The sequence below is a fragment of the Syngnathus leptorhynchus genome, chromosome 22 (assembly GCF_054491065.1).
Source record: "Syngnathus leptorhynchus isolate UIUO chromosome 22, UIUO_Slep, whole genome shotgun sequence".
NCBI classification, from domain to species: Eukaryota; Metazoa; Chordata; class Actinopteri; order Syngnathiformes; family Syngnathidae; genus Syngnathus; species Syngnathus leptorhynchus.
The window spans coordinates 5,344,709-5,361,019 of record NC_141216.1 but is presented as its reverse complement, the minus strand read 5'-3'; the positions used below and the strand labels follow the sequence as shown (position 1 = coordinate 5,361,019).

General features: G+C 40.5%; 1 protein-coding gene across 2 annotated transcripts; it reads left to right on the top strand.

The window, feature by feature from the left end:
* The first annotated feature begins 823 nt into the window (after window positions 1-823).
* shisa8b (shisa family member 8b) lies at window positions 824-16,032 on the top strand. Of its 2 annotated transcripts, none has more exons than XM_085903052.1 (5): window positions 824-1,372; window positions 2,721-6,174; window positions 11,095-11,222; window positions 12,532-12,645; window positions 13,983-16,032. In XM_085903052.1, the coding sequence occupies exons 2-5, from the start codon at window positions 5,537-5,539 to the stop codon at window positions 14,498-14,500; spliced, it is 1,398 nt and encodes a 465-aa protein (XP_085759178.1). In that variant the 5' UTR covers window positions 824-1,372; window positions 2,721-5,536; the 3' UTR covers window positions 14,501-16,032. The 2 variants fall into 2 exon arrangements, with proteins under 2 accessions (XP_085759178.1, XP_085759179.1); XM_085903053.1 differs by lacking the exon at window positions 824-1,372 and adding an exon at window positions 6,763-6,770 and having other exon boundaries at window positions 5,509-6,174; window positions 11,073-11,222.
* Window positions 16,033-16,311: the final 279 nt, after the last annotated feature.

Genomic DNA, 16,311 nt, shown 5'->3' with positions numbered 1-16,311 from the left:
ATGAGCGCGTGCTGCGTTCAGGCTCCACATTGATACTTTCTCCATGCTGTCTCTTATCACTGCTGGGTTCACTGACACACGCAGATTGGAAAAGTGTTTAAGTGTTGATTTGATGTCCTTGATATCCAGCTCAACACGCCATATGAAGGATATCAGAGAAATGCTCAACCGGCTTCCCACGCACGCACACATACTATTACTGGCTTTATTATGCACTATGAGATGAGCTTCAAGTCATTTGGATAGTATTCCAAAATGAGGATCCATCAATCAGCAAGTCTGGACTGTTTTTTTTGCACGCTCATCTGCTAAATTTCAAAGTGTGCGTGAAATGCAAGCGTGTCAGTGCCTCCTAAACTTTGCACTTATGTCGGATTGGTTTAAAAGTGGGCGTTCAGGAATGTTGGGCGAAGACCTTTCAGGTTACGAGACTGGTCAGCTGAGGGAAGGCAAAAGGCAGCTGTCACCTTAGCAACTTGATGCCCACCCACACGAGTTAAAAAAAAAAAAGAAAAAACACGCACAACCGACATTGCTTGTCAGTTGCTGTTGAAATTAAATCTTATCAGTGGCGACTTTCGAAGCCTCGTTAGAGGTTGCGTATTATCGGTAACGTTCTGGTAGACCACTATGTTTTGCTGTATATGGGGTGTATATTATCAATTGTTCATATTGCTATTTTTCTTTGCTGGTTGTTTAGTGGAGCTAGCCAGCTGGGGGGGAAATAGGGTGAGGGTGGGTTGTCCAAAAACTTTTTTTTTTTTTTTTTAAAGAATAAAACAAGCTCTTAAAACAATTGTCTGAATCAATGTAGTTTAAAAATGATGGGGGGGTTTAAAAGGTCTTTTTTTATCTCATTACATTCAAATATTAAGTTGAAACCCGAGGAAAATGGCAAAAAATTATTTGCAATAAACCTTTTACATTTGGAATAATTAGTAATTATAATTGATCCACTCATTTATCCTTTTAAATAAAATCAAAAACTTTCAGCCCTAACTTAGTGAAGTCATGACAGTAAATAAAGAAGCCTACAAATGGCCACAAGAGGGCGCCATTACACAGCAAAGCAGACATACTCTCAAAACGTATTTATTACAATTGTCAGTCATCTAGTTATTGATTGTTGAATGAACATTTTCAAAATTGAGCATTATCTATGTAAAAATAGGATATTTGTTACATTTCTTGTATCTAACCTTAATAGACTGCACATTTTCCACCAGTGTTGTTTTGCTCTTATATTCTGCGCAGTTTGTTAAACCCAATGTGTAATTCCTTTCCCACAGAATGCAAACATATGATGGAGGAGGCTTCATGTTGAATTGGTCCCATGTGATGCTTCACTTTCATCCCACGGAATGAGAAGCAGGTACGTTTCCTGTAGCTTTTTGTTATTGTCACAGAAATGTAAAAAAAAAACACTAAAAGTGAGTAGGTAGAATAATTTGGGGATTTTTAATAACATGCAGAAAAACACTGAATTACAGTTTAGAGTGGGCTTATTTTTGTGATAAATGTAATTAATGTTGATTTGCTGTTCAGCAGTTTTATGGCCTCCTTGAATTGTAATATTTATGCACCTACTGGACTGAGAGCTTTACATGTCATGTTTGACTGTCCCTGGAGCACCAACTGACTCATCCCCCTCTCAAGGACACGCAAATTCCCCCATCTATAGCTCTCATATATATCCTCAACACACGAGTCAAAAGCAGTTCCCTAACGCGGCGCCACGACACCCTATAGCAAGCCGATAAAAGTCCCAAAGCCCCTGCCGCTAATGAACGGCGCTGAGCTCCAAAGTGCCACGGGGCATCCGTGGTTGAAGCTCTCTCATCTCCAGCCTGACACGCGTCCACCACTACAGCCAGTTCTTGAATCATACATCAGTAATTTGTCAAACATAACGTGAGTCAAGTGTCAAAGGGAAGGTCCTAACATACTTAGGAGATTTGAGCCCTCTTTTTTGGATCTTGGCAGAAACCACCTTGACTTGGCTACTGAAAATAAAAAGATAATTCAATTCAAATTTGTGCAGGGATCAGGTCACGATCGAGGGACTGACTTGGAATGGCGCGAGGATAATGATGGAGTCAGGAGATCCTCAAAAAACTCAGAACTACAAGTTTTAAATGAAATTTTGATTGAGCTACAGCTGGCTGCTGTTTTGCAATTCACATGAAACTTTTTTTTTGATCCAGAACAACCTCAATGCACTTTTGGGATGAGGTTGCTGAATCGATCAACAAGAATCTTCTCGGAAGCCTTCAACATTGTTGTCTTGGATGGATACCCAAAAACATCTACAGGCATACACAACATGGCGGAAGCACTCATCCGATGTGAAAAAAAAAAAAAACTTGACACTTTGAACTTTAAGAGCGACGGGTCAGAAAAAAAACTCGTCTGGATAAAAATCGATCCAACAATGGATTTCGTGTCTCGTGTTGTAAAGTTTGGAAGCTTCACTTGATCAGTGTGCAGCCGCATTACTGCCGTATCACAGTGAAAAGATATATTTAATAGATTTAAAAAGAAAATAAATTCATGTCTCTCTATCCGGGTTAATTGATCCTGGCGCTGATGTCATCATCCATCAATCAATGGCCCGATAATGGGTCACTGGGAATGTACACGGTTACTATACACATCAGTATGACAAAAAACATACTAAACATAGTATTCTGTTGTTTTTTTTTGTCTTTGTTTTTTTACAGCTGGTGCTGGATGGTCGCCGAATGGGTGAACAGTTCAGAATTCGACCGAATGCATCACACCAGCTGAAGAAAAAGTGACTAAAGTCAACTAAAAGTGAAGGTCTTATAATTTCTGTAAATTCAGAATTTGTGGTCCATATTGTTTTTTTTTTTCCCCCCAACAAGTATGCTGATCACATGATCTCGAGTAAGCATTGAAATGATGGCGCCGCTGCGGCTGTTGTTAATTCTGCATCCCCCGCGGACATCAATGACCTCGTTCGTCTTTGCTTTTCTAATTGGCTGAGTGAGTGCAGTCAAATGGTCAGGGCTAAACAGACTTTGATAATTCTGCACTCCATTTTCACTCACTATGAGGATGTCGGAATTTCCCATTGCCGAATTGGAAATTATATCATTTTCATTTGGGGGAATTTTAATTTGCAATGCACCCTTCATATGGTCCAATGAATAAACATGCACATAAACATTCGAAATGTTAAATGGATTAAATTAAAAAGCTTCAACGTGAGTAAAGTTAAACAGCAAATGACAACTGATACGCATTTGAAAAAACATCTCAATGGGATAAATTAAGATTAAAAAAAAAAAAACTCTAACCAAAAATGCATTGCCATTGTCTCTACTAGAATTCCACTGACAATTCCGAAGGATTGGATAATTGGCAGCGATAAATAACAAATTGGTATTAGTGGACACACACAAAGTTAAAATATGAATATTCATCAACAATATGAATGATGCCAATTAAATATTCAACACATTTGGGAGACATAATAATTGGAGACCGACATGCCTTTTGTGAATAGACTTCGAGCTAAGCATTAATTCATCAGAGTTTTGAATTCTGGTTTCTAAACATCTGACAATAAATGCACACACACACGCAGATTTTTGAATTCCACTCCTCATATGGGCTCTTTAAATCTATTATGCATTTGTTCGTTTCTACAGAAAAGTTACAGATAGAAACATTTTCAGAGTTGACACACCACAAGTAACCCAAAATGCAAATATAAGAAAAATAAAAAGCACAGATTTTTTTTTTTCTTCCAATTTGAGCTTTTGTTGTCTAAATGCAAATCTTTTTCTCATTCTTATTCTCTTATGAAGACAGCAAATGTTAATACAGTGTACTGCATTTACATTCACAGAGTAAAATCTGATGTTTGGTGTCAATCTGCTCAAAGAAGATTTACGAGCAGATTGCAAACCATTCCCAATTGATCAAAATATCATTTACATATTTTCATTTGAACTAAACCCAAACACACCCCATGTGACCACCTTTCTCTTTGGTTACCAGCCAAACATTTCATTTTCACAATTCCTCCCCCACTTGTCTTTCTTTTCTTTCTTTCTTTCTTTCTTCTCAGTCGACCTCCTCCTCGCTGTCCTACATTCCCGCTCATCTTTTCACTCTCTCCATTACACTCCCTCTCTCCCTCACACACACGACACGCAACAGAACGTGGAAGGATGCGCAAAGTTAGCTTCCAGATGACGACACATAAAGGAGGAGGATTTTTTTTTTGGGGGGGGGAGGCGATTAGTAGAAGCAAAAAGGCCCTTGTCAATCTGACTTAGAATTTCATTAGAAATGTCCATGTGGTGGTTTAGAAAGAAAAAAAAATCAAAACTCCATGATGACATACGCTCAAGTGAGAGAAGCTCACACATGCATGAAATGTCTGAACAGACGGTGACGGGCGTACCGATAAGGAGATGTTGAGCAGGAGTGACCACAGCAGATGTTGACTGTCCTCTACATATTTCACAACAACACAAGCTCAGAAATGTCCAGAAATTACCTGGGAAATGCCGAGGAAAATGATCAAATGAGATTTATATGCAAATCTATTCAAATCGAGTGTAGAAAGACAGAAAGAGAGAGGCACAATTAAAATCACGTGGATGTGCGTGGATTTAAAAAAAAAAAAATGTAATTAACTAATTACTATAATTATAAACACAAATGTGAAGCTTCAGGGATTAGAAAAAAAAAACATAAATGAGACATGGGTACTCAAGTTGCGACTTTGAATTTTACGTCAATAATTGTATAATTTTTTTATGCATGTTTTGTTATTTGGTGCAAAAAGACAGTGGCGGCCCCAAATAAAGTCATTTTTATATTTATTTCCGCCCTCCCATCGCAAATAGATTCTCTCTCTCTCTCTCTCTCTCACTGATGAGAGGTAAACAGAGGAGGGGAGCTGGTTTAGTCCTGAACTGTTGCAGCTCTCAGTGTAGCATCCCCCCCTTCCTCCTCACACACACACAAACACACACATGCATGCATTGCACTGGGCAGGACAAGTTGTGGACTCGCAAGAACTGACTGAGATGGAGGAGAAGAAGGTGAAGAGTTGATTTTTAAATTTAAAAAAAAAAAGAAGAAGAGGAGCGCACGGTTGCCTCCGGATGAAGCACCCAGTCGACGATGGAGAAGAAAGACATGAAGGGAAGAGAAAAGAAGAGCTCAGGGGAGGGAAAATGCTTCTGAGTAAAGTTTGCACGTGTTTCTAGAGGGAATTTTCAAGCGTTGGACTTTTGGGGGTGGGATTGCTGAAGATAAGGTGAGAGCAGGGATTTATGGGGACTCTTCAAGTTGTGTCCAAATAAAAAGAGGGGATTTTAAATTCTTATTTGGAAGGTGAGTTTTTTCTCTTTCTGATGTTTTTGGTGGGTTTTTTTTTTTTTTAAGCAGATGAGCCACACTCAAATCAATTTTGGGGATTTTTTTTTTTTTTTAAATATGTTGAACTTCTTTTCCCGTTCTTGATCTTTCTTCTAGCTGGACTTTGGATAGCAGCATGGCCGCAGTCCTTCCTCCCTCCTGCTATTTTTTCTTCTTCTTTTACCTTTCCTTCCTAATTACCCAGCCCGCCGTCACTCAAGATCCATCTGTCTCCACGGCGACGGTTCCCCAAGACAACCCCTTGGTCGTCCCGTCTACGTTGGTCAACAAGACAACTCCCACCTATGCGGAGACCACCCAAAACCCCCTGCAAGACTCCGGCCCGTCCACTCCCTCAAGCGGGGGCGACGGGGACGACGAGGACGGCCCGCCTGTCGGAGGGACGCGTTGCCAGGGTTACTACGACGTGATGGGCCAGTGGGACCCGCCGTTCAACTGTAACGCCGGTGTCTTTTTGTACTGCTGCGGTACCTGCTTCTATCGCTTCTGCTGCCAGTTCCGCCAGCAGCGGCTGGACCAGCGCATCTGCTCCAACTACGACACGCCCATCTGGGCCAACACCGGCAAACCCGTGGCCACCGTCACCGAGGGCCAGGAGGACCAGGAGCGGGATCGAACGCACCTCATCGTCTACATCATCTGCGGCGTGGTGGCCATCATGGTCCTGGTGGGCATTTTCACCAAATTGGGCTTGGAGAAAAGTCGCGGAGGAGGAGGGACAACCGCCGCCACACACGCTGACCTCAACTCCAGGTAGGAGGCATGGCAAAAATGTGTGTGTGTGTGTGGGGGGGGTTAAGTCAAGTCATTTTACGTCAATCAACTGTACAAAAGAGTGGACAGAGTCACAAAGAAACTCAATATTTTAGCTCCCTCCACATATTGGACCTGGAAGCTCCATCTACTCATTTCTACAGCTGCTATTGTTTCACGCCGTCAGCATGAGTCCATTGTGTGTGTGTATGTTTTGGAAATGATTCCAAGAAGAAAAACAAATTGGAACACACAGCTGAGGTGGAAAAATGTGGCAATGATAAATTTACAACTTTACAACCAAGCATGCAAAAAAAGTCAACTGACATAAGTGCATGTTTGTTCTCCCTTGCATAAATCTAAAAGTAATTTCCAAGATAATTAGACAAGAAGATGATCATGTGATCCTGTCGAAATAGTTGTCATGGAAACTTAGGTTTGATGGGCGACCAATCCAGGGTGTAAGGCCTCTCTCTCACCCAAAGTCAGCTGTGATAGGCTCCAGCTCACCTAATGAGGACGTGATTAAATGAAATTAGGAAGACATCAGTACCTAAAATAGCCAGTTCAAATCCCAGCTGACTTTAGGTTGTTATGTTGTTCTTTATGAGTCATGTAATTTTTAATGAGTCACTGTTTTGGAGAGCCTGCAGGAAAACAACATAGCTGCACATGTTTCCATTCGTAGCCTACTTTCTAATTTTTTTCTTTTGTTTTTTATTTCTCTGTGTGTCTTATTTGCCATCTTTTGCTTCTCCCGCGCATCTCTTCCTTTTATTTTCTTGTAAGCATGACTTATATATGAAATAAACCAAACATTTTGAGGAACTGTGCTAGAGATATCTTTGCTGTAATTTGCCGACTTGGCATTTTTCACATCAAACCAACATGGGCGTCCTCCTCGTGATCAACGATTCTTTATCTTCTCCTTGTTTGGTTTCCTCGTTTTCTTTTGAACAAAGTCTTCAAGGCAGCACAGAAGTAAACCGGGCGCAGCCATATTGCCTCATCCCGCATCTTCATTTCTCCATGCATCACCTTCTCCCATCTTGAATAATCTTTATGCTGCCTCTCCTCATTTCAGAAGATTATTGAGATTTACTGTCTCTGGACTGCTCATTTAGCTATTAAACACGCTGACAGAAATCCCGACTTCATGCGTCTCACATGTCATATACTGTAAGAACTTCAAAAAGCACAAATACAGTGTGTACATTTGATTCACTTCCCACATTTGTCCTAAACAACTCACAAAAAGCAGCAGCTGTCACACCGGCGTGTTCAAATGTTTTACACTGAATCTCGCACAAGATGATTAGCACTCTCAAATCCTAGCGCTTTTCCTTAATCAGCTTTGGAGACGAAAAATCCAAAGGTGATCCCGCACTAAGATTAAACGTGCATATTATTTAGATATATATATATCTAAAAAATATGTGTGTGTATAAGAGCACATACACACTTTATAGTTGAATTAACAACAAGAATGATGGCGATGGCATTTAGGTTGCATGAGCACGGTTCACGTCACCAGGATAGTCAGTAGGGGAGATTCACTCCTATTTAATGTTCAAACTGTGAAAATCCAGCAGAGATCTACGGGCTCTTGAGTGTGTGTGTGTGTGTGTGTGTGTGTGTGTGTGTGTGTGTGTGTGTGTGTGTGTGTGTGTGTGTGTGTGTGTGTGTGTGTGTGCGTGCCTGCATGGAGTTCCAATGAGACAATCAATTTTATTTTCTTTGCAATTTTTTTATTATTGGACATATAGATTTGTTGTATATGTTTGGCTTGGTATGCATGTTTGCACTTATTAGCCACCATGTTACGTAATGAAGGACAGAGTCACTTAAAGTATTTGACTGTTGACCCGATTTAAGTCGGATAGATAAATCTCACTTACTGCAGCACATATGGACTTGGGGGACAAATGGGATCACGTCGACTTTCATCATCCACATTCTAATTGCTTAAAAAGCCATTCACAGAATTTCATACCTTACCGGTATGTCATTTGTGTGTAGGTCATTTGTTTGTATGTATTCAGTCTGGCTTCATATTAATCCTCAAATAACCTAAATTCAAAATCTCAAACAAAATCTGGAAATTTCACATATAAATAAAATAGATGCTATTGGAATGAATTTTATTATGAGAGAGCTGCTGTTATGGAACGCTGTTGCCATTGAGTGCATTGACAGAGAGGAAGTGAGGGCATATTGTTATTGACCCAATCTGCTTTTCATCAGTTAGCAGCCAATTGGTCATTCTCAACTTGGTTACCAGAGAAACAAACAGTGTGCTCATTTAAAATGAATATGAATGTGATTGGTTAATCCTGATCACAGTCATAAGGGTGTGCACACTTGTGCAACCACATTATTTTTACTTCCCCCTGGTAAAAATAGTTTTTATTGACTTATAAATGTTATATTATAGGATATATTAATAGTGAAATAAATGTTTCAGATTATGTACGTTGGTCTCATTTTTTTTATCACAACAAAGTGGCATTCAAATAGGGGTGTGTAGACTTTTGGTCCTGGACAAGAGTGAGGTTTTAGTCAACGGTCCCGAGGACCTGAGAAACCTTTAACTATTTTGGACTCCACTTTTTATTCCCCCGACGTCATAGTCCATCTTAAAAATGAAGCCGATGCTAAAAAAATGCTGGTTGATAATGTCTCCAAACGATTGTGTGCATCCCAACGACATCATATTTGGAATATGCTCGGCTCCTTCAAGAGAGAAACACGTTGGCTTACGCTTTAGGACTAAAAAGAGCATAGTCTTAGTTTAAAATCTGTCTTCCCGTTTGCTTGAGAGTAGAAGTGAGGAAAGTCGACGGAAAATCTTAATCACGGGATTTAATAATGGACTAATCCACATTTCTCAGGATTTTGTGTGACAAAGCTTATATCTGACGTGAGGCACGTGTGTGCTGACTCCCTTTTATGGGCTTGAATGTGATCGGTTAATTCTGAACACCTCCGCATCCCACTTGTAAGCTATACATTATTTCAGTTGGTTATTTTTACTTTCCACTATTCTAATTCAGTTGAGACGTGAGTAAAAAAATGAATTAAAATTTAGAATTTTTTTATTTTTTATTTTAAATGGATTTGAAATAATTAATTTTCAATATAATAAGAAAAAAATTGCATTTGAATAAGGGTGTGTAGACTTTATATTCACTGTATTGTATCAAACTTGGCTTAAATGGTTTTTATTTTATCAGCCAGTAAAAATGAATCTCTTTAACTTTTGATGAAGAGACAGAGTGACACCGAAAGAGAACTCAAACAGAGATACTTGCCACGGTCACTTTTTTTTTTTCACTAAAACACAATCTCAAAGTGTTGTGTTTAAAACGCACGCTGTCAAGTAATATTTGGGCCAAGATTTGTGGCCCAAGTAGATTATCGGACTGACGGGGGGGGGGGGCAAAAGAGGACCATCACTTATCTGTCAGTGTGACTTAAAAGTCAGAGAGATGGAATATTACAAAGAAAGCGCTCAACGACTTTATCAGCCCAAAAAAAGCAGCTTTCCGCCAAATCTACCGGACGATATGTCTTTTTATAACGTGACGTCTAATTCGATACAATTGTCAAGCAATGTATAGGTCACGAAAGCGATCAATAAGCCGCTGTTACTAATCAGCGTGTCTGGGGTTGTGACATTATTGGGATCGATGGGTCGGTCACAGGACATTCATGAAGTCTCACGTGTGGTTGGCAAGGTTGAACCCACAGCTGTCTGAAATGTCCTTACATAACATTTGAAGGTTATACATGGGTGAGCGCTTCATCGTACCGAAATTTGGATGGTGATGTATTTGAAATGTCGGTTGAGATAAACGATGGGTCACATGTTCCAGAAAATAGCATGACGCTAAGCCAATGCTCCTTAAAGACTCCATCGCTCGGGGACAGGTATGCTTTTTTTTTTTTTTTTTTTTTTAAAGACTGGAAAGTCTTATTGTTATTTGAGCGGCGAGCCAATAGAGCTCGCTCGGTGGCCCCCGGGGGGGGCTCCGCATGGCAATGAGTCAGACTGAAGGAGACAAAGACTAACGGGATGATTTAAAGAAGAGGAAGAAGGGGAAATAGACAGCAATTTTAGTTTTGGGAGAAGGCGGGGTGGAGCAGGATGAGCTCTTTTTGTCCCGCCAAAGCGAATATTTCAAACGGGGGCCTGGCTACTTTGCGTCAAAATTGAATCACATTGCACAAAAGGATGATTAGGATCGGAATCAATTTGAATGTATGAATATAATTTGCCGATGGTAAAGAGAGCTGCTCACAATCATCCTATCCTATCTACAATTATGGATAAGCGGTTCTGGAGATAAATGAATATTATTCGAGTGCTTTAGAAAGGTGATACCATTAGGTGTATCACAAAAGCATTTTATTTTTTTGGGGCATTATTTTTCAATGACATCATCACTGCCACAATCTGTCGCTGTCAGTTGGTGTGTGTGTGTGTGTGTGTGTGTGTGTGTGTGTGTGTGTGTGTGTGTGTGTGTGTGTGCAAGTGTGTTAGCACATGAGCTTCATTAGTAGAACAGTGGCACTACTGTTTGAATTATTGATCAAGGGAATGAATAGCATCAATGCTAAAATCAGAAAACTGCAGCAGTACTCGTGTGTGTGTGTGTGTGTGTGTGTGTGTGTGTGTGTGTGTGTGTGTGCACGTGGAGAAAACTCTAGATCCAAAAGGACCATATTGCGAGAAAAAACATGTCCATATGTTGTAGAGCGAAACAAGCCGCCAGTCAAGTACGACTGGATTTCAGCCTTGAGCGAAGCAAAACACCAATGTTGGAAATGTGCCTCTTGAGACTTTTTTTTTTTTTGGAGGAAAAATAAAATCAAGCAATTAGTACATTTAAAAGAAGACTTGATCTTCTCGCCACCCAGAGCACTCACTGACCTACTGAAGCAACAGGGAGAAGAAGAGGTGAGCCCAGCGGAGAACGCCGTAACCACTTCGCCCAGCGGAGGGAGAGCCAATGGCGTCTCGTCCAGGATGAAGCGCAGCAGGAGCGGTGAGCGCACACACACACACATGTTGACTGACACGGACAACAATTGAATTGATAGCAACAATGTCCAAGATGGTGAAAATATTTGATGCTACTAGAATAATGATATGTTCCTAATAAAGTGACAGGGTTATTATTTCTCAGGTGACATTTTTTAATGCTTGCATTTCTTCATTAAGGTTAAACCATTGAGCCTTGTGATAAAGTGGAACATTGAATAGATTGCATGTGTTCTAAACAGCTGAACCGTATTGGTTTTTCCAGAGTAGGATGGACAGCAGAGGGCCTTTGGCAAAAAAACGAAAAGAAAAAAAAAAACTCATGCTGCTTACACACACATATGCAAGCTAATTGAGTGTGTTTAAACTGATGAGAGCCAAGTGGTAAAAGGTTTCTGTCTGTAACTAACATATCAAAAAGCTTTCAAGTCAGATCAACTTTTGGAAGTTTCCGTGAGCTATTAGAGGCTTAGCGACGTTCACCCGAGATAGGAAGCGAAAAATGCGGTCCAATATTCTCCAGAAAATATGACTCATTGCAGAAAAAACGCTGGGAGCAAAAAAAAATAAAATAAGCTGACCTATTTAGACAAACAGGCAGAAGAAATGGAGCAGCAGAACAACAGATCATTCAATACACAATTTTCACCATGAATTGAACTTTGACCCCTGGCAACCTCTCTGGCTTAATCTCAAATTTCTTTCACCAGAACAAACAACCTGCCTTCCTCCTTCTTCCCTCTTTCATCATCCTAACCACAAGTGACGCTCCCTCTTTCTTTCCAGTGTGTGACACGGGATTAGTATCCCGAGGTTTCGCCACGTATCGCATTTCACCCACAGTCATTGAAATGATGAGATGATTTGTCTTAACTGCTGACTTAACTTGTGCGTGCCGAACCCCCAACGAGCGCTCGAATCAAATACACAATGCAGTTCTGTTAAATAAAACATCTGCGACACATTTTACCGGGTTATGGCCATTATTGGCGATTTGATTGCGCTCTCCCCCAAAATGAACTTAAAAGCCTTTGCGTGTGGTTTGTGCGCCGCCGCTTACATCCCCGGGGCTGACATCGAGTGCGTTGGCTGCATCAGTGGACTTCATTAATGCTAATAACCGCGACTTTACTCTCCCAGCTAGTTTGGTCCAATTGTTCATCAACCTCAGTTCATTTGGCATGAGGAATGACAGGCTGTCACAGTTGGGCAAGTTATGCATGAATTTATGTTTGTTCCAGAAAGAGAGCAGACAAAATGCAAGATAATGTTGAACTGACTTTTATTTTTTTTTTCCCCACCTATCCTACTAGAGCAGTACCATCTAAATAACTCAGCTCATGGTCCATTAGGACAAGGCATTCCTCACTCTCACAGCAATCATGGCACAGTGGGACTCAACAAGTACACTTCCCTCAAAGCCGTGGGTAAGTCGCCCAATATGACGCTGACATCAAATGGCATGATAACCTTTTGAGGAGAGCAGGTACTTGGCAGTGTAAGAACAGCCGGCTGGCTGACAACGGTGTCATTGCCCAGTGGCAACCTTAAAGGTGATCTTAAAAAGGAAGCAACACTTCGGGTCCTGTGGTGTGATTTCACCGTGTGAAGATTCAGATGTAATGTCCCACAGGGATTAGCTCAGGAATATTTTCTATCAGCTATCAGCACAGGTCAGTTCCAAGGAATATTTATTTATTTATTTATTTATTTGTATTTTATTTTGGTATTTTTTAATTGATTAATTAATTCATTTCGTTTATTTATTCATTGATTTTTTTTAAATGTTTTGTTTGAGTATTTTTTAATTAATCAATTAATTTCTTTATTTAGTTAGTTAGTTATTTAGTTATTTATTTAGTTATTTAGTTATTAAACCTGTTTCAATTATTAACAACAAAGCTTCTGCACCTCGACTAACAAGCTTGAGGCTTTTTACCGGGTGTTAGAGAGTACAAAAAGTCTCATGTTGGTTAAAGGTCACCACATATGCAAAAGTTGTTGTTGTCCTCGAGCTGGTGTAACAGGACATTGAACTAACTCCAGCCTCAGACATGCAAATGTTTGCTTGACAAGATGGATTTTATTAACCTTTATCATCCACTATCCTCTGTACAAATGCCCTTTTCAGCTGCCTTCTGTTCTGCCCATCTTCTTAGTTTCTGTTGACGCACACTTTTTAATTAGTGCCGTGTTTTTTTCCTCTGACATCACTGTTTATCTTGTAGATTGTTGTAGATATTCTCAAATTAGGCAAAATATGTTTATTTGTATTATTGCCTTCGGGTAGCCGGTATAAAAATGGTTTTGTCGGGTATATAAATTCAATTTCAAAAATGATATTCGGTTAAGGACGATAGATGAAAACCTGCACATAAAAAAAAAACAAAAAAAACAGTTCAGATGGCAAGAACGCTTGCAGTCACAACCTTAGTGTTGACTTTATTTTTTTATAATTCCCTTTGACATTCATGCCATCCCATGACACATACATAAACATGCACACACACATACGACTCTGGGCGAGAGTATTTATAAACCACCAGTACCACATTACCACACCCTGGCTGGCACTCGTACCTTTAAATGTCTGTCATGTCGCTTTATCACGTGACCGAGCTTCTGTCCTTGGGGAGTAAAGACAGATTAAGCTAATGCAGATCATCAGTCAGGTGAGAGTCCAAATTAAAGTGGCTTTGATGATGACCAAGGTTCCAATAATACAAAGTTCTCATCTTTTTTTGCCTTCTTCCTAATTATGCAGCGGACAGTGCATCTCACAGCTACTATAAGAGCTTCCCACTCATGGACTTTGCCCACTACCGAGCACCCGCCTTTCAACCATTACCAATGCAGCCCAAAGAAAAATCATACATCCACCAGCATCTCCCGTCGCAATCCAACCTCCACGCTCCTCTTTCCATCTCCATCCCCTCCAGTCATCTGGAGCACTCCCACCTCCCAAAGACCACCACGCACCCGCTGCTGTCCAGCTCGGCTTTTAAAGCCTGGGAACCGGTCGGGCGCCACGTCCAAAGGCAGAGCTCGGCCCCGGGTTCCGGACCCACGCACGCTTCTCACTGGAGACACGCCTACTCCACCCGTCGGCAACAGAGCATTGAGAACATGCCGGATCTTTTTAGCCAGCCCTGTGGCGGGATCCGTGGAGCAGGAGCTCATGGGATGCATTTCCATATGCAACACCCTTCTCAAACAACCTACTACCAACACACCAGGCAAAAGAACTACTCCACGCACAGTTCGACTGAAGTCACGGTCTGAGCGACGGGGTGAAGAAGAACAACTTCAGAAACCAATAAGCATATTGTACTTTGGAGAAAGCGTTTAGATTTACTTGAAAACCGCTCAGGCTCCTTCAGACCACTACCATGAATCCTCAACCATTTTAGCAGGGCTCAAGCTTTATTTTATTTCTTCTTATCTTGGTTGAATACAATCATCTGTATGTAGCACTTTTGTAGATGCTTCACTGAGCCTATTGTCCCTGTGGGGGGAGAAGAAGAAGAAGAAGAAGGACTTTGCATCTCATTGTCTACCTCTATGCACAGCTGGCTTCTCTGTGTACCTTTTGCTTTGGCTCTGGAACCCTCCCACCCTTTGCTCCACCATGTAGTGTTTTGCTTTTGGTGCCATCAGGCCAAGCATACAGCAAGACAGCAGCCCCCAGGGTGACATTAACTCAACGGTGAGGACAATGCCACCATCACGTCAACTCCCATCAAGCTCCATCGAAAACCATGGAGAGGGAGAAGAGGAAAGGGTGGCTCAGAAGAGCCAGAGGCTTGGATCCTTTAGAAAAGAGGAGAAAGAGGAAAGAGAGAAGAGAAAATAGAAAACAAACCCTGTTTCGCTTCCTCGGGGGGAAGGAAGGCAACGAGTCACTGTTAATCTGAGTTCCTCACTAGCGAACTGTCTGGGTCATAACTCGGAGTGTGTGGACCTGTGTTTATTTTCCTGCCTTCAGGCACCAATGGAGAGAAATATGTGAAGGCACTTCCAAGCCCAGGGCGTTAACACTACTCGAAGCCTGGATAGCAAAAGTCACCATGCTGCTGTGAACAAGCAACAGTTGAGAGTTGTTGGTGAAGTTCAGGAAATGGTCGGAATGAGGGTTTTCGTTCAATTGTTTTATATGGAAGAGCTGTTTATCAAATCAGAACTATCTATTGCATTTTGGTGACTCAATACCTGCTTCATGTAAATGTTGTCTATTTTTAAAAACGTGGCATCTTGGGGATTTGTGTAGTGTTTTGTGAAAATCTATTTGCTTTGTAAAACTCAATGTGAAGCTTTGTAGATTTTGTACACAGTTAGTCGAAAAAGGGCTTTAAGTATTATTTATTTCTAAGAATTTATTATAGGGGGTGTTAGAGTCAAATGTAATTATTTGTATAGTAAGAGGAATCATAATACAAGTGAGGTGGTTAGAATACGCCTTCAGGGCTGTGTGTCACATTATTTCAGTGACAAATAAAACGCAGTGGCGTAATTTAAATATGACACTAAAAAAGTGGACAAGTTCTCCAAAGAATTTATTTTTCTGTTATAATCAGCATTAGTGATTCATTTTGGAAAATGAAAAACAAATTGTTTATAAAGGTAAAGCTTATTTGTAGCATCTCAAATTGTAACTTGAGCAATTACATCACGTATGGAAACACAATGCAAGAATAACAACGTGATTATAGTAATGCTAACCTAATACGTATGGGTGAGATCTAATGTAGCAAAAACAAGTAGTATTTATCCCAGAAAAGTGAAACGACGGGAAGAAAACTGTTCTTTAGAGAAACTGTACAGTAGCTGAAGCAACTTCTTAACAGAGAATCATTAAAGATTGAAAGACTACTGTGGAGTTTGTTTGTGTACATGTATCAAAGATTTGCTGCGTCTTCCTGAAGACTTCGCTTCTTCGCCGGCTCCAGTAATCTCATAAACACATGATTATTAAATGTTTCAAACACAAATGCAAAAGGGAAAGACATTTTATTTTGCACTGTGCAAACAATTTTATGTAAATTTACAGATATATACAAGTTCCAAGTCAGAACACTTTAAGATGCAGATACAAG

Excerpts from the sequence above, each read along its gene's own strand:
- shisa8b (XM_085903053.1), top strand. The coding sequence starts at position 5,537 with ATGGCCGCAGTCCTTCCTCCCTCCTGCTATTTTTTCTTCTTCTTTTAC. Across the intron at positions 11,223-12,531 it reads GATGAAGCGCAGCAGGAGCG|AGCAGTACCATCTAAATAAC; the intron begins GTGAGCGCACAC and ends CTATCCTACTAG. Across the intron at positions 12,646-13,982 it reads CACTTCCCTCAAAGCCGTGG|CGGACAGTGCATCTCACAGC; the intron begins GTAAGTCGCCCA and ends CTAATTATGCAG.